The 21,651-nt window shown below is 45.9% G+C and overlaps 1 protein-coding gene across 3 annotated transcripts; it reads right to left on the bottom strand.

Annotated features, from left to right (window-relative positions):
* Positions 1 to 14,407: 14,407 nt before the first annotated feature.
* LOC146172043 (uncharacterized) lies at positions 14,408 to 19,767 on the bottom strand. 3 transcript variants are annotated; one of them, XM_084586138.1, is made up of 3 exons: positions 19,666 to 19,767; positions 19,335 to 19,553; positions 14,408 to 14,605 (listed from the first exon to the last, which is right to left on the bottom strand). In XM_084586138.1, exons 2-3 carry the CDS (start codon positions 19,526 to 19,528, stop codon positions 14,437 to 14,439), a joined length of 363 nt encoding a protein of 120 aa, XP_084442264.1. In that variant the 5' UTR covers positions 19,529 to 19,553; positions 19,666 to 19,767; the 3' UTR covers positions 14,408 to 14,436. The 3 variants fall into 3 exon arrangements, 1 of the variants encoding a protein (XP_084442264.1); XR_014702649.1 differs by lacking the exons at positions 19,335 to 19,553; positions 19,666 to 19,767 and adding an exon at positions 19,084 to 19,173; XR_014702650.1 differs by lacking the exons at positions 19,335 to 19,553; positions 19,666 to 19,767 and adding an exon at positions 16,844 to 16,972.
* Positions 19,768 to 21,651: the final 1,884 nt, after the last annotated feature.

Here is a 21,651-nt window from a genome sequence, read left to right as displayed (position 1 = left end):
TCCCTCGTACTCCTCTGGCTCCCAGCCCGACATGTAGGCATGTGCGAGAAACTTCTGTCTAGCTACGTGGGCCCTTACCGCATCTTCCGGCAACTTACCGACGCTACGTAAGAGATTACAACCGCACGTCTCCTGCAAACCGTCATCCAGAAGTGCATATCGCCCGTCGTAAACCTTATATTTTGCGCTCACCTGTGTAGTCTACGCATCGGGACTGTGCTTCTTCCGTGAGGGGGTTGTTGTAACATTACGCAGTCACGGATACGATGACAAAGTGCTGGTCTAGTGAAGAACGACGACGCTGGAGGTAGGGTCTGGTTGTCCTGCGAGTGTGTCCCTGACGGCGAACTGTAGCGGCTACGGCAATGTGTGCCTCGTAACAATATGCAAATTGTTTTATATTTCCACCGCCAACAACTCATTCACTTGGGACGCCGTAAGCTGCCAGCGTGGCAACCAATGTAATGAAATTGACATGGCCTACCTGGCCAAGCAGTTTCCTCAAACCTGAGCAATGAAAATATTGGCTGAGTGTCAACTGCTGGTGCTTTATTTTGCACTTTTACTGCATGGTCTAGCTGTCCTTCTACTTTCCAAACGTCTTCTGCCCGAATGAATTTATTAATGCTGTTTTTATTTGAAGGAACCGATCATAAAAGAATGTATACCATAGACTCAGCGCCTTCCTCCAGCCTGCGACCCGAGAACACTTTGCCAAGGGACGCAAAACCGGGAGGAGGACTGAGGTCTAAAAGAGTTCTGCCGAAATTTTTTCCACCGCCTGTACTACATGCAGACCTAATAAATCGCCATGCAATGAATCTTTCAGCTGTATTATTTTCTGTTCATGGGTATTCTCAGCATCCTGTATTTAAATAAAAAGCTGCATGTAAAGTATCCCCACTGAAACAAAGTCCACCCTGTATTATAGTCGGGTAATGACTTTATAGTTGCTTATTCATCATACAATAAAAAAGCAACTAACCATGTTACTGATTATTGACACATTCAGAACTATAATGCGCAGGATTGCCAAGTTCTGTGGGTGGATGCCAATAATTCAAAACCAGCGGGCATTCTTGGGTGGGAAATAATGGGTAGCCGATAAGTCTGGCTGGATGCCAGTTATGAGTAACTAGTGAATAAGCTTGGATGCAAGGTATTGGTTGGCGAGTGAGTTTGGCCAGATGGCGCTGACATAACAATCAGTGAGTGAGCTTGGGCGGATGGATAGAGAGATAAATTTATTGAAAGGAAAGGCAGAGAGGTTGGCCGGAATGGTTAAAATTGCCTGCTACTCTTTACTGGGGAAGATCACGATGGGTGATGATGTGGGAGCAGGCATATAATATATATATATATATATATATATATATGTGAAGGAAAGAAGCCAACAGTCGGCGAGGCCAAGGAAAGCGTTGGGGATGGTCATTTTATGTCATTTTGTTAATGTTTGCTTAGATAATCACAGAAATTAGTAACGAATCTGTCTAGGGGAAAGATAATTAAACGCAAAGTAGAAGAAAAAACAACGTGCCGATGGTGGGAACCAAACCCACGACCTTCGAATATCGTGTCCGGTGCTCTTCAAACTGAGCTACATCGGCCGCTGTCCCCCCTGCTACTTGCTTGGGTATTTGTGTTGCCTGTATACGAACTTTGAGAGTGTTCACCAGCGCCACCCTCAGCCATACCGGCGGACGTAGAACGTGATCAAGAGCGAGGGCGAACGCTGTGCTAGAACCCTCTTACGCTACCTATGGCTTCAAGACTGCCAGAACCGAGACCCCCGTAAACTACAAGCAGATCAATTAAGGGGAAATGAGGCTGCTCGTTATAATACATGAAGGAAAGAAGCCAACAGTCGGCGAGGCCAAGGAAAGCGTTGGGGATGGTCCTTTTATGTCTTGCCGTGCCTGTATATATATATATATATATATATATATATATATATATATATATATATATATATATATATATATATATATATATATATATATATATATATATATATATATATATATATATATATATATATATACAGGCACGGCAGCTTGCTTTACAAGCGGGGATAAAGTCCGGTGGCGCACAAAAAACGGCAAAGAGCCCGCACTGCCTGGTCACCCTTTCCTTTGGCCTGACAAGTGCCAACCAGCAGTTCCTCCGACAGAGGCCTCTTGTCCAAACGCTTCAAGAAAGCGGCTAGCACATTTCTTTCACACGCATACACTATGCACACCAATAATACATGGTCCACTGTCTCGGGGATGCCAAACGTTGAACACCATGGGCAGTTCACCTGTCCAGTTGAAGTACCAGCGCGCGAAAGCCACTTTAAACGAAGTTTGTGTACCAAGCATGCATGATGAGGAGTTTTATTTTAAGATCACGCGGAACATAAAATTTCAATGTTCTATCGAGCCTTTTTGAATGAATTTTGTCGTACGTCAGGCTGGGCCCAGTAAGCTTAAGATATTGGGTAGCCATTAAGTGTTGTCGAATGCTAATAAACAAGCTAGTGTGCCAATACTGGCATTGGTAGGAAAGCCAATCAGATTGATTGCCTATATCTTGGCTCATTGTGCGCCCCCAACCAAACGGCACCCATCTAGGCGGCTATGCTCCGTCTATAACGCTCGGCAGTCTGACTTTATCGTTTGGTTAGTAGGAAAGCCAAGCAGACTGATTGGCTTATATCTTGACTCGAAATGCGCCCCCAACCAAACAGCAATGTTACACCAATATTGGTGCCATCATATTCTAATATTGGACCAGTGCCGGTCCATTGCGGGCATGCTGCTTGGTACCGCAGAACTGGAAGTGATAGGGGATTATGTCTACTTAAGACATGCAGTACCCGTAGGTCCGGACCATGAAAGGGAAATAACTAGAATAGTTTGGGATGGAGTGCATTTGGCAAGTATTCGCAGGTCATGACTAGCAGCTTACCGGTATCGCTCAAGAGGAATGTGTACAAGAATTGCATCTTACCTGCAATTACCTATGGAGCTGAAACGTGGAGGCTAACGAAAAGGGTTCTACTTAATTGGTGGACAGCGCAGAGGGCAGCGCAGAGGGCTGGACAAGATAGCCAAAGTAGCCGAGGAGTTCTATACTGATCTCTATAATAGCCAAAGTAGTCAGGACCATAATGAGATTGGCGGTAGGGGAAAACAGTCAGACGTTCCACCAGTGACGAAGGACGAGGTTAAGAAAGCAATAGAAATTATGAAAAGTGGAACAGCTGCTGGAGACGATCAGATAACTACAGATTTGTTGAAGGACGAGGGGGATATCGTGCTAGAACAACTGGCCACCATGTATACGCAGTGCCTGATGGCGTCGACGGTACCGCGACCATGGAAGAATGCAAACATTATCCTCATTCATAAGAAAGGGGACGCTAAGAACCTTAACCCCCTCATGGATCACTGCCTTGCCGTGGCGGAGGGGCTTGCGAAACCCAAGATAGACAGGTCACGGCAGAGAGTTCTGACAAAATGTGATTCACTAGAGAAGGTAATGGCAACCCACTCCAGTATTTCCTGCCAAGAAAATCCTATGGCCAGTCACAATAGCAATAATTATAGGGCGCCGGAAGATGAGCCCCCCAGGTGGGAAGGCGTCCCACATGTTACTGGGGATGAACAAAGGGCGATTCCTAGTAGCTCCAGGACGAATGAAGCGGCTGGGCTAAAGCCAAAAGGACGCTCAGTTGTGGATGCGTCGGGAAGGGAACAGAAAGTCCAATGTTGTGAGGATATGTATCACATAGCAACATGGAATGTAAGATCTATGACGCAAGGTAAACTGGATGTCGCCAAGCGAGAAATGGACATATTGAACATTGATATCTTCGGTTTCAGCGAGCTCAAGTGGACCGGAATGGGAGAATTTAATTCCGGCGACCATTATGTCTTTTACTGTGGGCACGAATCCAGGAGAAGGAATGGGGTCGCTCTCAAAATGAACAGAAGAATGGACAGAGCAGTGCTAGGGTACAACCCCAAAAATGACTGAATGATTTCACTTCGGATCCAAGGACACCCTTTCAACATAACAGTTATCCGAGTCTATGCCCCAGCCACTGCTGCTGAAGAAGCGGACGTTCAGAGATTTTATACGGACCTGCAATGCCTTTTAGATCGCACTATATCATCAGACGTCCTTTTTCTCATAGGAGACTCGAATGCTAAGGTGGGGAGTTAAGCAATATCCAGAATCACAGGCAAGTTTGGTCTTGGTGAGCCAAATGAAGCTGGGCAGAGGCTAGTTGAGTTTTGTCAAGAAAACAACTGACCATAGCGAATACTCATTTTCAACAGCTCAAGAGGCGCCTGTACACATGGACTTCATCGGACGGTCTGTACAGGAATCAGATTTATTATATTATTTGCCGGCAGAAATGGAGAAGCGCTATACAAGCAGTAGAAACAAGGCCTGGGGCCGATTGTGGCACCGATAATCAGCTTCTTGTTGCCAAATTTAAGCTTCGATTGAGGAAAATGCAGAAAACTAGAAGGCCTTTCAGGTATGATCTGGATCAAATTCCATCAGAATATACTGTGGAAGTGAGGAATCGATTTCAAAAATTAGATCTAGAAGACAGAGAGCCTGAAGAGACGTTGACTGATGTTCGTGATATAATACAAGAAGTTGCTACTAAGGTAGTTCCAAAGCAAAAGAAATGCAAGAAAGCAAACTGGTTATCTGATGACGCTTTGCAAATAGCTGAAGAAAGAAGGATGACAAAAGCTATGGGGAAAGGGAGAGATATAAGGTTCTCAATGCGGATTTTCAGAAAATAGCAAGGAGAGATAAGTATGCCTTCCTGAACATGCGGTGCCAAGCAGTTGAGGACAACAGCCAATAGAGGAACACAAGAGCTCTGTATAAGACAATCAAAGATATCAAAGGAAGCTTCTGTGCTAAGCTGGGCGTGATAAAGGACAAACGAGGCAGGGATCTCACTGAAGCCTCAGAGATAAAGAAGAGGTGGCAGGAATACACAGAAAAGTACATGAAGGAACCGGATGTGCAAACCAAACATAAGACGGTTGTGATTACTGATCTCGAGCCGGGCATCCTGAAGAGTGAAGTTGAATGGGCCTTAGCCAGCCTTGCTAATAACAAAGCTAGTGGAATTGATGGCATTCCAGCTGAGTTGCTTCAAAACCTCAACCATGACGACGCTGTTAACGTTCTGTATACATTATGCCAACAAATTTGGACAACCCTGCCGTGGCCACAAGATTGGAGGAGGTCAGTTTACATCCCCATCCCAAAGAAAGGCAGTGCCAAAGATTGTTCCGATTACCACACGATCGCGCTTATTTCGCATGCTAGCAAGGTGATGTTGAAATCCTCCAAGGTAGGCTGCAGCAGTATGTGGATCGGGAGCTTCCGGACGTGCAAGCTGGGTTTCGCAAAGGCAGAGGAACTACAGACCAGATTGCCAACCCTCGCTGGATCATAGAAAAGCAAGAGAGTTCCAGAAACCCATCTACTTCTGCTTTATTGATTATGCGAAAGCGTTTGACTGCGTGGATCACAGCAGACTGTGGCAAGCTCTCCAAGAGGTGGGAGTTTCAATTCACCTCATCTGTCTCCTCAGGAACCTGTATGAAGGGCAAGAGGCCACAGCCACAACTGGGCATGGTCTTACTGATTGGTTTCCGATTGAGAAAGGAGTGAGACAAGGCTGCATACTGTCACCCTACCTATTTAACCTATATGCTGAGTGCTTCATGAGGAAGGCCGGTCTGGACGAATCTTCAGCTGGAGTGAAGATTGCTGGGAAACGTATCAACAACCTTAGATATGCGGATGATACCACTTTAATTGCAGAAAGTGATGTGGAACTCAAGAGACTTTTTATGCGCGTACTAGAAGAGAGTGAGAAGTTTGGGCTTAAACTGAACATTCAAAACACAAAGATCATGGCGTCTTGGCTGATGAAGTCCTGTAGCATCAATGAAAAAAAAAGTGGAATCTGTGACCGAGTTTCCCTTCTTGGGCTCCAAGATTACACCGGAAGGAGACTGCAGCTATAAAATTAGGAGACGCCTGCTTTTGGGAAAGAGAGCCATGGCTAGCCTAGAGCAGAGACATTACACTGCCAAGCAAGATTGGTATAACTCGTGCTATGGCTTTTCCAGTTGTGATGTATGGATGCGAGAGTTGAACTGTGAAGAAGGCTGACCGCCGAAGAATTGACGCATTTGAATTGTGGTGCTGGCGGAGACTCCTGAGGGTTTCTTGGACGGCAAGAAGATCCAATTTGTCGATATTGTCGACCATAAACCCTGACTGCTCATTGGAGGGTCAAATTCTAATGTTAAAGCTCAGCTACTTTGTAGTCGCTGGATAAAGATTTGATGTTGGGAAAGGTTGAGGAGCATCGGAGAAGGGGTAGGCAGCGAACGCGATCGTTAGATGGCATCCTCGAGACGCTGCAGATGAAGTTATGTGACGTTAGGAAGATAGTGAGAGACCTGAAGGCGTTTCGTGATATGGTCTATAGGGTCACGAAGAGTCGGACACGACGTAACGACTGAACTGAACTGAAAGACCTTAAAAATTACAGACCAATCAGCATAGTGTCTGTTATGTATAAAGTATTCACTAAGGTAATCGCTAATAGAATCAGGACAACCTTAAACTGCAGTCAAGCAAAGGATCAGGTCTTCGGAAATGGTACTCTACTATCGATCTTATCCATACCATCAACTAGGTGATAAAAAAATGCTCGGAATATAACCATCCCTTCTACATAGCATTCATTGATTACAAAAAGCATTTGACTCAGTTGAAACTTAGGCGGTGATGCAGGCATTGCGAAATAAGGGGGTAGACGAGCCGTACGTGTAAGTGCTGGAAGATATATATAGTGGCTTCACAGGAACCATAGTTCTGCATAAAGAAAGTAAAAAAATTCCCTTAAAGAAAGGTGTTAGGCAAGGACACACGATCTCCCCAGTACTATTCACAGCTTGCTTGGAGGAAGTATTCAGTGACTTGGAATGGGAGCAGTTAGGGATAAGGGTAGATGGAGAATACCTCAGTAATCTGCGATTTGCTGATGACATTGCCTTGCTAGGCAACTCGGAGGATGAACTGTAAATAATGATTGATGACCTAGAAAGGAAAAGTAGAAAAGTAGGCTTGAAAATGAATATGCAGAAGACTAAGGTAATGTTTAACAGCCTCGGGAAGGAACAGCAGTTTACGTTAGGTAGCGAAGCACTGGAACTAGTAGGCCAATATGTCTTCTTAGGACAAGTAGTAACCGCACATCCGGACCATGAAAAGGAAATAACAAAAATAAGATTGGGATGGAGCACATTTGGCAAGCAGTGGCAGATTATGACCTGCAGCTTACTGGTATCGCTCAAGAGGAAAGTATACAACAGTTGCATCTTACCTCTACTCGCCTATGGGGCTGAAACGTGGAGGCTAACCAAGAGGGTTCTATTTAAGTTGAGGACAACGCAGAGGGCTATGGAACGAAACATGGTAGGGGTAACATCAAGAGATAGGAAGCGTGCAGATTAGGTCAGAGAAATAACTCAAGTTACTGACATTCTAGTGGAAATCTAGAATAAATGGGTAGTGTCCGGACATGTTGTGCGAAGAGAGGATAAGCGATGGTCGCTTAGGGTAACAAACAGGGTTCCAAGGGAAGGAAAGCGCAGCAGGGGGTGGCAGAAAGTTAGGTAGGCGGATGAGATTAAGAAGTGCGCAGGGGTCAAGTGGATGCAGCTAGTACAGAGCCGGGTTAATTGGAGAAAAATGGGAGAGGCCTTCGCCCTGCAGTGGGTATAGTCAGGCTGACGATGATGATGATGCTGCAGAGGGCTGTTTCACGAAAAATGGTAGGTGTAATGTTAAAGGGGTCATGATACTAATTTTGGAGTATAAACTTTATATTGCGTCTTATTCCCGGTACGCCAAGTAACTAAAAGTTTCAGCTCCATTGTAGCTGCATATATTTTTAAAACTGGTACTTTCACATCTCCTTTAACAGCTTGCTGATCTGGCCACCGGTGTAGCGGGTGCCGGCATAAAACGACAAAACGTCGTTTGCTGCATGTTCTGTGCACGAGCAGCATCAACCGCGGTTATGCTAGTCTAGGCAGTATATATTGGCACGACGCCTATGTGGTGGACCAAGCAGCAGTACAGTCGCCAACCGCAGTTACTGCAAACTGCTTTTCGGTCCCTGTTAGCGCTTTTAACGTTGGCAATAGCGACGCCTGTGGGTGCGATTCAGGAGCAAGTCGGCGCCCAAGTACGAAATTAAGCCGAAGTGATCTGGCCCGTTCCACCAACGCACACACGGTATATTGAAGCACGTCTTCAAAGCTACACATAAAATGCGCATAGAGTGCCGTCCGACAGCGCTTTTGTACGATTTTTAGTACCACTCAACAGAGCAGCAGCCTACTGTGCAAGGTGCGTGCGCTACATCGAGGTGTCCAATACCCCGTCCCGCACGTCGCATCGTTTATGCTACTCATGGTAAGGTCAAAGTCTGGCCCCAGCCGCACCATGAAAGTAGATAATAAGCTCATGAGGCATAAAGCACATGATGCTGCAAAGTTACAGCTGTGATAGCTAATTGCCTAAGCCGGAACTTTAGATAAGGGCTGATCGGGAATCTGGGAGCCATCGACCACTCCACAAATTTGCCTGCTCGCCTCGCCTTTTTTCCGAAAACCGGATGCGAAGAAGGGTCGCTGAAAGGCACGCTGGATAGATAGGGACGACATGCTAATGACGGCTACACGGACGCTGTTGCGAGGTCGACGATGTTTCTGAGAACAGGGAAAAAGGACCCAAGGTGACAAGGAAAGCCGCAGACGTACGGCAAAGCGGAGAGGAACGAGAGACGCGCTAGAGCAGATCGACAAGCCTCGTCTCCCGAGGGACGACCGCCTGAAAATACGAAGACGGCTCGCTAGTCCTGGCAGCGCGTATATTGACTTCGCCGTGTCAACCGTCATCATCTGCGCTGTCTGCAGTGATGCTTATTATCTCCCACCTCAAGCACCTAATCCACGCAGTGGCATCCAGGCGCAGCCTCAAGACTGTAGGATGAGCGAGGGCATCCAGCTCTGATTAGATCTTTTACTGGCCCTATTTCGTATGATTCCTGCTCTCCACCCCGAAAAGAGCCCTATAACCGGGACATCACGCAGCAATAGGGCCGCCTGCGAGCGCGGCTAATGACGTACGGCGCCTGGCCGTTTGCTTCTTCCTAATCGTTGCTAGGCCTACATTGCTTAGCATCGAAGTCACGCGGACGGCACTTCCAGCAAGGCGCTTTAGTAAAAGGGGCACTCCATCACGAAACTCCCTCTCAACACCAATGTTTTGTAGTGAAGGAAATGATTATTTTCGGCGAAGCCTTAGCAGCGGAGCTTGCGTACAAGAACAAGGTACCGCGCCGGCGGCAGCTGCTATGCGGCTGTCAGCAAAAACTACCGTCCAAGGGTCGAAATTTCTAAAAAAAGCAATTATTTTTTAATGCCCTCCTCCGAAACCTAAAATTATTTAGACAAAACAAATTTTTGCTTGCTTTTCTGACACAGGCGCAAGAGAACTGCCGTATCGCTGTCTCGGACGCTTGCGAAGACTCGACGGGCACGGCCGGCGCGTCGGTGTTACACTGCGGTGGGGACAGTGCTGCCACGGACGATGGCGGCGGTCGCGCTGAGGGTGGATATCTGGGCAGAAACTAAATATTTTGCTTCACTAGAGTATGTTCTGTATTCAAAAACTTGCTGAGTATACTCATTCCGAGTCATCTTGTTCTTTGAGCTAGCACTAACACAGTAGTGTATCGGCAGCTTATCGGCACCGGCACAGCAGCAGACGACGCAGGTTCTGTCAGTGACGTCACCAATCGTCTCAACAGGGTAATCGCTCTTGGAGGGAGGAGCTTCGCGGTCTCAACTTCAGTCGCTTATTAGGGAATAAAGAAGCCATCTAAGGCACTCAAATTTCGGAAATACATTATAAGATCCGGTATTGTCTGCCAGACTACAAAACTGCAATATATTGGATTACCATGGCATGACCCCTTTAAGAGATATATGAAGCCCACAGAGTTGGTCAGAGAAATAACTCGAGTTAATGACATTCTCGCGGAAACCAAGAAGAAAAGGGCATAGGGAGGGCATGTAAAGCGTAGAGAGGACAACTGATGTTCGCTTAGGGTCACAAATTGGATTCCAAGGGAAGGGAATCTTAGCAGGGGGCGGTAGAAAGTGAGAAGGAGGGGGGTGATGTTAAAGGGCCCCTGAAACGCCATTTACGGCCGTATTTTGATGCTACATGTGTTTAGAGGTGGTCTTAGTGAGCATCGAGATCACATTCAAAAAGCTCTGCGTGTTAGCTGTAATTTACAAATAATTTTGGGAAATTGCCGCTGGCAGCCGATTTGGGCGACACACCACCGTGCGTTTTCAGCCGCCCAGCCCATGCGACGTCATTGGGGTTAGCGTTATCATTGGCCATGGCCATATGACGTCACGTGTAATTTTTGCAATTATAGATTTTAAAATTAGCACTATTCTTCCTGAAAGAAGTATTTTATTCGTTAGTTATTATTGTACATTAAAGAAAGGTAAGAATTCTGCGCGCATCTTGATAGAAGCGGAACACTTCCGGCCGAGAGAGATCCGTCTGCTCGCAAAAGCACGTGTTGCCCGGTTGTCAGTCTTGAAATCTCGCGATCTCAACTGCTGCTGCTTTTTTTCTGGTCTGCAATGGACCACCATTGCTGTGTAGTTGGCTGTAAAGCCGAGGACAGGAAAGATGTTATAATGCGACATCGTGTCCCTACAAAGCAAGGTGTCACGCGGGAAAGCTGGCTCCAACGCGTCGGGCTGTCATCGTCGGACAAGCGCCAGGAGCTCAGAGTTTGTGGCCGCCACTTTTCCCGTGACGCATACCAGTATAATCCCAGTTTGGCGCAGCAAACTGGCCTCAACATGAGACGTCAACGCCTCAAGTCCGACGCTTTGCCGACGCAGTTTCTCCCTGGAATGGTAAGTTTTCTGGGTTGCGAGTTATTGTGGAAACGCGTAGCATGGCTCGGAGTCTCGCATGGAAGTGCATGAAGCCTAGCGCAAGTTTTGCAGGCGCAGATTCCTTGCGCGCAAACCGCTCTTGCGAGAGGACCACAACAAGTTAAGGCGCTGAAAATGTATGAAAGGGAGCTCTCGCCCGGCGGCGGGCGGATAAGGAAAAAAAAAAAAAGAAAAAAGATAAGGCGACTTGCGCACATGGAACCATGAATTAACATACACTAACGTGTACGCGATCACAACAATCGCAGTATAATTTGCCTGGGTGGTGGTCTACTGCTGTGCCCAAGGCACAGCGGCCGCTTTTCGACGGAAGCGCAAGCAAGGTGCCCGCGTACCGGTGCGGACAAAAGTAAACGGAGCACGCTTTTTCTTCATTTTTCACTCGGTGCATATTTGAAACTGGTAGTCGTGGGATGCGTGGACCGGTAGTAGACGCAAGTGCCCTTTCACGGACAAATATTTCCTGATTTCCAGTGAGGAAGGCAATTTGACTGAAAAAGCCTAGCTGCTCCGTTTACTTACGTCCGCACCTGTACATGTGCTGTGCGATGTCACTCAGTGCTGTGCGGCGCCTCGTCTGAGTCGAATTTGGGGCGTTGAACCCCATAAACCAAGCCTGACTTGTAATAAAAAAATACCAGCACACTAATAACAATACAGATCAACTGCATCCCCCCCTCCCCCACTCCCCATCCACCTAAAGATATGCTTATTTTACAGTGCGTTTAGTCTGCTCTTGATCTTTGCCTTTTAACACCTGTATATGCATGTCTTTCTCATTCATGAAGCGGAAAATTGAAGGGGAAATTGGCTCGTTATGATACAATTAATGAAAGGAGCCAACAGTCGAGTCCAAGGTATATGTAGGTTTTTTTTTAAATACTTTTGTGGTGATATTGATCAGAATTAGTCCTGTACCGATTTTAGGCAGAAAGATGATTAAATACCAAGTGGAAGGAAAAATAACATGTGGTATATAGATAAAAAAAAAGAAGGTATCCCCTATGACCTTGCACTTGCAGACTTTTGTCTCCTTTCATTCTCATTCATGTGCAGAATAATAAAACTGCCATTAACACAATGTTTATTACGCACAAATTTCCTTTCTTTTCCTAGCATGGCAAACCATCATCGCCAGGAAGCCCGAAAGACCTCAGCACTACACAGGTTTTCTATGGACAGGTTAGTACTGTTATCATGGCATTAATAACAATGTATATATACTTTTATATTTATATTTATGAATATTTAGGCCACATATATAACTTTGGAATATGTTGCACGCATATATGATGGCTCTATTGCTAGAAGCTATATAAACTAGCACAACTGTTGCTATGTCATTATGCTTTCATGCAGTTAGTTACGTGTTCAACCATTGCTTCAGGCGCCTACCGGAGGTGATCCAAATACCACAGCTCTTCCTGTAGAGGTGAGAATATTTTGGATAGTTCATTTTGTCCAGTGGATGATGCAAGTGTTTTGACATATGTACACACTTAATTTTCAACTGTACTGAACAGCTTTGTATTATATTGCATATGATGGCTCTATTGCTCGAGTAAGTAAGCTATGCAAATTAGTGCAAATGTTATGTCTGCTTCCATGCACAAGCTCGATCATCGCTTGAGGCACCTTCTGGAAGCAATTAAAATGTAGCTCTTCCTGTATAGATGAGATTATTTTGGAGTTCAAATAGTTAATTTTGTTTAGTGGATGATGCAAGGCTTTGGTGTGCACTGGCACACCAAAAAAAGAAACTCGGAGCACATATATTAACTGGATTAACATGGGAGACCCGACATTCAAAAATAATGAGCTGCTGGATTGGTTCATGGAACAGTGTATTAGTCGACGGTCCTGCACTGTGTCTTTTGTTTGTGCTGCTAACATGCCTCCAAATTTTTCAGGGCTCTTGAAACTCCACAAACTACAGCTTGTCTGTGCAAATTTTTTAGTCATATCAGTTCTCCACTTTCAGAATATTTGTGTATGTGTAGCAAGTTGACAATGTTTGCATTTTGTTACGGGCAGTTCTCTATACAGCACCTGAAAATGAAAGCATGAAAAATTTCAAATCTGCAACCATCATTATAATTATGAATATCTGTCTGCAGGAAGAATCACCAGCGGGGCCTTCAACTACTCGCACGCATACTGTGGCAACACAATGTGGGAGTGCCATTCTGTTGGTAAGTCATTATTGATAAAGATGTTGTAGTCTTGTGAAAATGTATTAAAGAGCTATATGATTGATTACATTAAACGTAGATGGGGTGCTTGCGAATAATTTTAAATATATGAAATTTTTCCAGGCACACAGGTGTCTATTGGATTTAAATCTCTAGTCAGCACCAAGGTTTAAACAGAGAAGCCTGCCACCAGAGAAGTCGGTGGCAGGCTGCTATCACTGGCCAGTTACTGCTATCACTGGCCGCTCGTTAGAACTTCTTTCATCCACTTCTGTGCATTTGCTGGCTATGGCAGGCAAGTAAATTTGTCATTTAAGCACTGTTCATTAGGCAAAAAAAAAAAAAGAAAACTTGACGAAATACGTCACCTATGTGTCACATATTCACTCATTCAAACCTGCAAATATACCCTCCCTGTGACACAGTCCATTCGAATGATAGCGTTCATAACTCTCATGCATGGCTTGACATGATTAAGAATGTGGTAATACTCACAATGGGTCAACAAATATTGCCTTGATGAGTCTATAGAGACCATGCCTCATACATACCTTGCACACCACTAATCTCGGACGTGGTGTTAGGTTATTCACAGTTGCGTCAGGTAGCAAAAGGGCAATTTTTCCTTACATAATATGGTCATGCTGTGTCTGCCTAGTGTACATTAGTGCTGTCTTTAGAGCTACTACGGAGCCATCACATGCACTTTGAAGTTTAATTTTGCAAAAATATTTGAACAAGTCACTAAGATGCACAAGGATATTTGATTCTGTTGTGAAAAAAATATAAGTTGCGTAGCCCTAAAGTGTACCTAATTTGCCATGGCATTTTTCTGTTCCCTGTTGATAGAATGAAAAAAAAAATGCATACCTACTATAAACTTTGACAGCAGCTTTATTTAGCACATTTTACAGCCAAGACATTCCGAGATGAACATCCACGGCTGCTACGTATTAGTTCATAATATTAACAATCACACGGCACCAATCGCTGACATCACTGCACTTCTTTTTCAGCGACCATCAGGATGAAACGGCCCAGTCAGCGATTGAGGAACCCCTCTACAAAGAGCGAAAATTCCTTGTGTTCGAGGGTTGCCTGCGGCAGCTTCTCGAGACCTGAACAATGTGCGGGCAAACAAGAACCCTTTACTTTAGCATAGCGGGAAGCCTTGTGACTGTGAAGGGGACATGCTCACTGCAGCATTCTTTCCTCTGAAAAAGCCAACCACTGGTTGAAGGAAAAGCAGCAAGAAATGTCCTCCTGGCTGCAGGCATCTTGTTCTCTGGCTGCGGTATAGCTTCAGTTCTTCGGTTCCTGCAATCCATTGGGGTGCAAGGCATCACAGAGAGGACCTACTACAACTACCAACGGGCATACTTGCTACCTGCCAGAAATGAGGTTTGACAATAAGGATATCTCTCATACAACATTCAAGTCAAAGTATATGTCATTAACTCAATAACTAGATGTCGCATCCTTTCATGACAACTTGAAGCTACAATGCAACATATAAAACATATAAAATGCAGCATATGTGCAACAGCGGAGGCATTGCAGTGCAATGCACCTGCTACTGCACATCTCTGTTGCCTTTGGCTACATGTTTAATAGACCAGCTGCATGCTCTAGTACTGAAGGCATAATTTTTGCAATATTTTTTTTTTAGTAAATGTGCTGTGAGAAAAGTGAAAAGCAATGCAGCATTTGAAACCTGCCCCCCTCATCCTAATATGCATTAAGGCAATCACATGACTGCAAGTTTGTAGACTCTAAATTGAACATCTCCTTCTTTGCAGCTTTTTCAGCAAAGGCAAGCAGAACTTGCTAGTGAGCTTGTAGGGACAACAACAGACCTGGCAGGGGATGGTCGCTGTGACTCACCAGGCTACAGCGCAAAGTACATGACTTGCAGTGTACTAGCTGTGCAGAATGGAGCCATTTTGCACATTGCACAAGTTCAAGTCGGTGAGGTAATGCGACTCATCCTTTCCGACAACTGAGGTTCCTCCTAACATCACATCCTATCTTACGGCATTTCAACCCTTCTGCTCCAACTTCAGTGCACACGGACGCAAGTGGCATAGGCCTCAGTGCTGTCCTCGTTTAGCGCTGTGACGACTGTGAACATGTGATTGCTTACGCCAGTCGGACTCTAAGCAAGACTGAGCACAACTACACCATCACCGAGCAGAAATGTCTCGCGGTTGTTTTCGCCGTGCAGCGGTTTTGCTGCTACCTGTACGGAGAGCCTTTCGTAGTAGTAACCGATCACCATTCCCTATGCTGGCTACTCAATCTCTGTGATCCGTCTAGTCGCCTAGCCCGCTGGGCACTTCGCTTGCAAGAATACGACTGCAGCATTTCATACAAAAGTGGCCGACGGCACGCAGATGGAGACTGCCTCTCCTGGTTGCCACCTGCCACGACGGAATGCGACGCGGACAACTTTGATCATTACGTCACTGCTTTATCTCAGAGATTTCCAAATACTCATACCTTTTGAACCGAGGAACACACCGATCAGCATCTGGAGTCGTTCTTAGCTGCTGCTCAAGACCCAACCTCGAACAGCCAGTTTTGCCTATGCCTATGTGATGGCCTGCTATACAAAGACGTTTACTCTCGTGGCTGCTTGCTCCAGGAAAGTGTCTTGTTTTTTTCACCCAGCCCACGACCAACTTGTCGTCCCCACTCCCTGTACGGCCGCCGCTACCGGCCAACTCTGCGGTTACGATACTTCATTAGATAAGAAGGCTGTGAGAATCCGTTTTGCTACAGACTGTCGGTTAATTGAATATTCTTTTTGGTTTTGTTTAAACCTTGACCTGGCTTAGTATTTTACGCTGTGTTTTTGTGTAACTCTCGCCCTTACTTACTATCTCTGGAATACTTGCTTTGTTATTTTATAGTCTTCTTTATCGCAGCGTTTGTTCATTGTCGGTTTTTTTCTCTTGTCATTTATTGAGTCGTTTTTTATTACTATCATGTCCTGGTGTTTTATTAATTTTTTTTATGCAGTGTAATTTGGACTACTACCTATATATGTTCCCATTGTGTTAAAAAAGTGACGCATAAATTTATTCCTTGATCACACACCAACACACGCACTTCACTGGTTGACCGGCCTAACTTTTAACAGTGTTCTCAAACCTCATAGAGGGACGACGGGTAACCGTAAAGTGGATCCCGCGCCTCTGTTAATCGTTAAGGCGGGGTCTGTGACAATATAAAACAGACCAAAACTGCAGGAAAGGTATTACATATGCTAAAAAATTACAAAAATTACAAATAGGTCAATGAGCTGCAAGGATTCATGGGATTTGCCAACTATGAGAAAAATTTGTGGCACAACCTGCATACTCTAGTGCAGTGAAAAGAACTGCTCCCCCCCCCCCCCCTCCAAAAGAAATTGCACGAGTGCACTCAATTCTGCTTAGGTGCAGTAATGTGAAACCACTGCGAATTATGTCACACTGCTTAAATTGGTCCGACACTACGCTAGCAAACCTCGGCCGCACTAGTCCAGATGGCGTACGTGTATGCCATATTTACCCAGGTTAAATGAAGGAGTGGTGCAGATGGTACTTCATGAAGATCACAATGTTTGCCGCACAGCTGAATAGTATGTTGTAGTTTGAACTTGATGAAGAGAAGGATGCTTACTGCACAGCATGAGAGTGTGTTGCAAAGTGCATTGCTCGTATCGTAGACTGGGAATGCCTCAGCCCACATAACCAAAGCAGAAGCCAGTGGAGGCCGCTTGGAACCGTCAAAGCCGACAGCCCACCATCACACACCCACGTAACTGGTCGGAATGCTCTGCCCCAAGGCAGATGACCTCTTCCCCTTGGATAAGTGCTCCCTTCTTCTCTCCTTGCAAATTTCATCGTGGTCTTTTTCTGCAAAGCTGTGAATTCTTCAGTTCTGCTCCTTCTATCTGGTGCTCTGTTCTATACTGCCTTTTGTTTTCCTTTGACTATCCTGCACAGATGAATAAAATGTAAACACCAACACTGGAAAAAGCGACCATGAAAAGAAGCCACAGAAGAGGAGATATGCAGATAGAAAAGCGACAGTAAAAACTAGAAACATATTCACAGATCTCAAGGAAGCAAGATAACAAGCCAAGCTGTCAACAAAGTTCAGGCCCCAGAAATTGCAAGAGAACAAGTTAAAAACATCATTATCAACAGTGCCAAATGAATGAATTATGAAAGAAGCTCCTCGCTCTATAAAATGCCAGAGGGATAAATATTAGAACAGGCAATGACAAGGTCTCCCAGCCCAACTAAGTGATTCCTGCGGTACAGGCTACAAAATGAGAAGCAGTGGCTACCTTAGCTGGCAGAATTGGTGTACATATATTCACTGTGAAAGGAGAGCGATGTAATGCACAGTTAGATACAGCTGATAATCAAGAAATAGGGAATTATGTCCAGGCATGACAGCTGGTGATAGCCGAGACAGCTAAAATAAGGCTTTTAGAGCATTCGCTCCACTTCTCCCGTGCACAAACCTCAAAGTGAATGCAATGTTGACTTTGAACTCTCACGCTGTGCAGCAAACAATGTCATCTTTATAGCTTAGACATGAGAGCACTATGCTATTGCCACAACCTATCACACCTCGTAGTAAAACTACAACACACTCTCCTCTGTACAGTAAACATCACCTCCATCAATTTCTAATTGCAAGACATTTTCGTGCGCTACAATGATCATCGTCTTAATGTTTCATCTACTCCTTCTCCTTCATGAAACTTACGGAAATACACCATGCACATACGCCACCTCACTATAGACGGAGGTTGCAACCGTGCCAGGCAGCCTGCCGAGACCATTGAACAAAGAGAAGCCAGACTAGCCCATTGCCAAAAAGCTGAGCAAGAGTGCAAGCGAGCCAAGATCGAAGTGGCAGCAGCAGCTGTGACTGCGGCAAATGGCTAACGCTCATGAAATTTGGCTCAAGGACGGTTGAACCTGCACAACGTTTTGAAAATATGCAGTGCTGCCCCTACACTTTGGCAAACACACCTGAAAGGGACCAGCTATTACTGCAGCTTGGAGATAAGAAATGTAACACTCTGCAAGCGTATTAGACTGTAAATAAATTCAAATTAATAATTCAGATCAGCAAATGCAGGAACAAGAGTTGTGGTTTGATCTGTGCTTCACCTGTATTACTCCACTGCTGGAATGGATGTATTCTGCGATCTGTTGTCATGTATTCACGGCTAGGAGTATCAATAAACAAACCTTCAAGCACTCATTTCATTGTGTCAGTATTGAGCACTCACACACTCGGTATCATTCAAAACACAGAATGCTTGTGCTGCCTCGGCATAAGCATTCTGTGTTTCGATTTTAATTTTTTTTTTCTATAAAATTCCATTCCAAATAAATGAATGTTTACGGTAGATGCTTAGAAGCATGTGCTCAAGCAGACTTGGCGATGCTCGGCATTGTCCTCCATTCTGGATTGTTTTTGGATGTGTATTTTTTTTTTACTAGGATTTGAATTTTCTTCCCAGGCTTTATTTTTCACTGACTAACAGTTCTACACCTTTCTTGCTTAGATATCTACAAGTTCTGGCACTTTAGAGGAATGAGATGTCTGTTCTTAAACAGTGCCACAAAACAGACACTTGACGCAGTGCATAACTTGGCGTTCATAAAATAGCATTATCTATTTTTCCACCTTAAAAATAAACGCACTTCCATGCACCACTCGAAGCAGTGCGCCTGCACACGTGAAAAAGTTTAGAATACAGCATGCAGTGAAGCGACAATCACCTGAGATTAAAGGGGAGGGTGCCTGAATCCCATGTAGCTCGCCGACGGAAATTCACGCCGAACCCGGCAAACGACGCAGGCTGGCAGGACCACCTTGTTGCCTTCGCCAGCCTGCCCCAAATCCACTTGGTAAACAAGCGGTAGGCTATGAAGCGGTGCTGCCTGAAAATACCACGCTTTACAGTACACGGATCATACACACACAAAAAAAATAATGCGAATCTGTCACCTGACGCTTCCACACTACATACTTGTTTACATCTCCGTCTCCATCGATGTTCGCTCCCTCCTCCTCTCGTGCAATGTGCACAGCCCGAAGGACTTCGGGCGTTAGGCACACGCTTTGGAAAGCTGGGTGGATCGTAATGCAGCCGCCGTCCTGCTGGCACACCACCAGCACCTCCGGCATGCTGCGGCAGCACACATCTTCTTCAGGTGTGGGCATGCTTTCGCAGCGGCCGCAGCGGCACCTGCGCATAAGTAAAATGTGAAAAGGCCGCGAAGCAAACACGAAATGGCATTTCGTGAAATAAGAAAGTTGTAATAACTTATGTGCAGTGGCGCGTGCGCCACGGAACGCACCATAGCAGGCCGTCGTCTCCGTTGCCAGCGGGTGGTTAAGAAGGGCCAGTCGATGGCGTGCTGCTGTCGTCGCTGTCTAGCGGATCACGAAACGGAGTATAATGATATGGATCAAAGTCCAGCTCGGCAGCGGCTTCACGCAGCCTCGCTTCGAGCTCGAGATCCATGCGATCCATGGAGACCGACACGCGAACCGCCCCTCCGCAAACACGAAGGGGAAAAAATCGGAGCACTACCGGAAGTAAACAAACCGAGAGTCGGTGGCGTCACTTCGTGACGCATTATGGGCGGGGCGTCGGCCCGGACATTTTCTTTTTTTTTTTTTGGCCGGCGCATCGGCGTGTATGAGTTGAGGGCTACAGTGACGGGAGAGGAGGAGCGTCATTTTTAATATGGAATATCTGCGCTATTAAAGATGTTAGCCTAAAATTTTTTTGCGCTTTGCTGACTAGCGAAGGCACGCCGACCGCTCGTGCGCCTTTCTTAAGCACGACTTCAAGCTTTTCATGGGCCCTTTAAGAAGTTCTCAGGGGTCGTGTGACTCAGCTAGCAGAGGACAGGGTGAATTGGAGGAGTATGTGAGAGACTTTCACCGTGCAGTGGGATGACGGTGATGATGATGATGGTGCTCAGGCATATAAAAAGGCACATGTCCAACGTTTTCTTTCACTGTGTACGTGCGCCGCGAAAAGGGGGAGGGGTTAGCTTTGTGTTGCTGAATGCTGAGCTATTGCCCGTCGCTCTTTTGGTCCGAAAACTGAGAGGGAACCTCAAACAAGCATACGTTGACACGAGAGCATAGCTTGCGACATTAGAGGAGCAGAAAAAACTTTTCAACGAAGAGGTATACCTCATGACTGGTTGTTATATGCACGTGTTAGTGAAATGTATAGTTATTTTCGGCTGGTCAAGCATTTTTGCGAAACAATATTCAGTATGGCCACGGCCAGCGAACGAAAGCCCGTGTAGCTTCAGCCCCGTCATCGCGAAACCCAGCGCGATTTGAATGCGCTTCATTGGCCGCACCGAATAAGAGCATTCGATCCGTCTCGCCTCCCCCGCAGCAACTCACGTGACTGCGACCGACTCCCGAGCTTCAGCTTGTTTTTCTAGTGCTTGTCCAGCAGATGTCTTGCGGTAGCTTCAACACAAATATGCACCATTTAGTATTTAGTGTGCGAGCCCTACGCTTCCGCTGGAATGCACCCATTTGCGGGTAACGATGCCCCCCCCCCCCCCCCCCCCCCAGCGCGTTTGTTTAGATAGATTTTGTAATGACGGCTCCCTCGCACGGCGCAAAATGCAAGCTGAGCTAGCGATACCAGAACTATCCGCTTTTTTTCGCACCATTTTCACCTTTATTTGTTCACAAACTACAATGGCACTGCAGGAAACGCCGCGGATTCTACGTCCCCTGTTTGAGCTGGATTCCCAGAAGCAGCGGTGACAGCTGCTGGCTGCGTTAGCCAGATAGAGCCACATCGACGCTTCCCGCTCAATGCGCATGCGCTTTGTGAGGTAAGCAATCATAAATTTGGGGTCATTACTGCCAGAACTACACTCGATGGCCGTAAGCAACCGCTAAAGATTGTGAATTGGCGCTCCGCAAACGCCGAATCTGTACAAACGAACCCCGGCGTACTCGTGCTAGGCCTACGCGACACGGAACGAGCCGGCAGGTCGGCGCCGACTAAAATTTCTGGCCAGTGTCATTGCTGATGAGAAGGGGGAACATACAAAGTGTAGCTGCTTGTTTTAATTTATCTAACACGCTTAAGCTACAGACAAGCGCTGCTGTTGAGGCCTACGTGAGGTTCAGTAGCGCACAACAAAGAAGGGACATAACACGAGTGCTACTTATATCCCGTGCTCGTGTTGTGTCCCTTCTTTGTTGTGCGCTACGGAACCTCATATGCTGAGGCGTTAACTCATCAAGTGTAAAGTTCTCGCTCGGCCTCAAATGCGCACAAAAGAGATCGGGCGTCT

This window comes from Amblyomma maculatum, unplaced genomic scaffold, assembly GCF_055883805.1.
Source record: "Amblyomma maculatum isolate TAMU_Amacu unplaced genomic scaffold, ASM5588380v1 scaffold_15, whole genome shotgun sequence".
NCBI classification, from domain to species: domain Eukaryota; kingdom Metazoa; phylum Arthropoda; class Arachnida; order Ixodida; family Ixodidae; genus Amblyomma; species Amblyomma maculatum.
The sequence above is the reverse complement of the archived record's forward strand: the minus strand, read 5'-3'. Positions and strand labels throughout refer to the sequence as shown.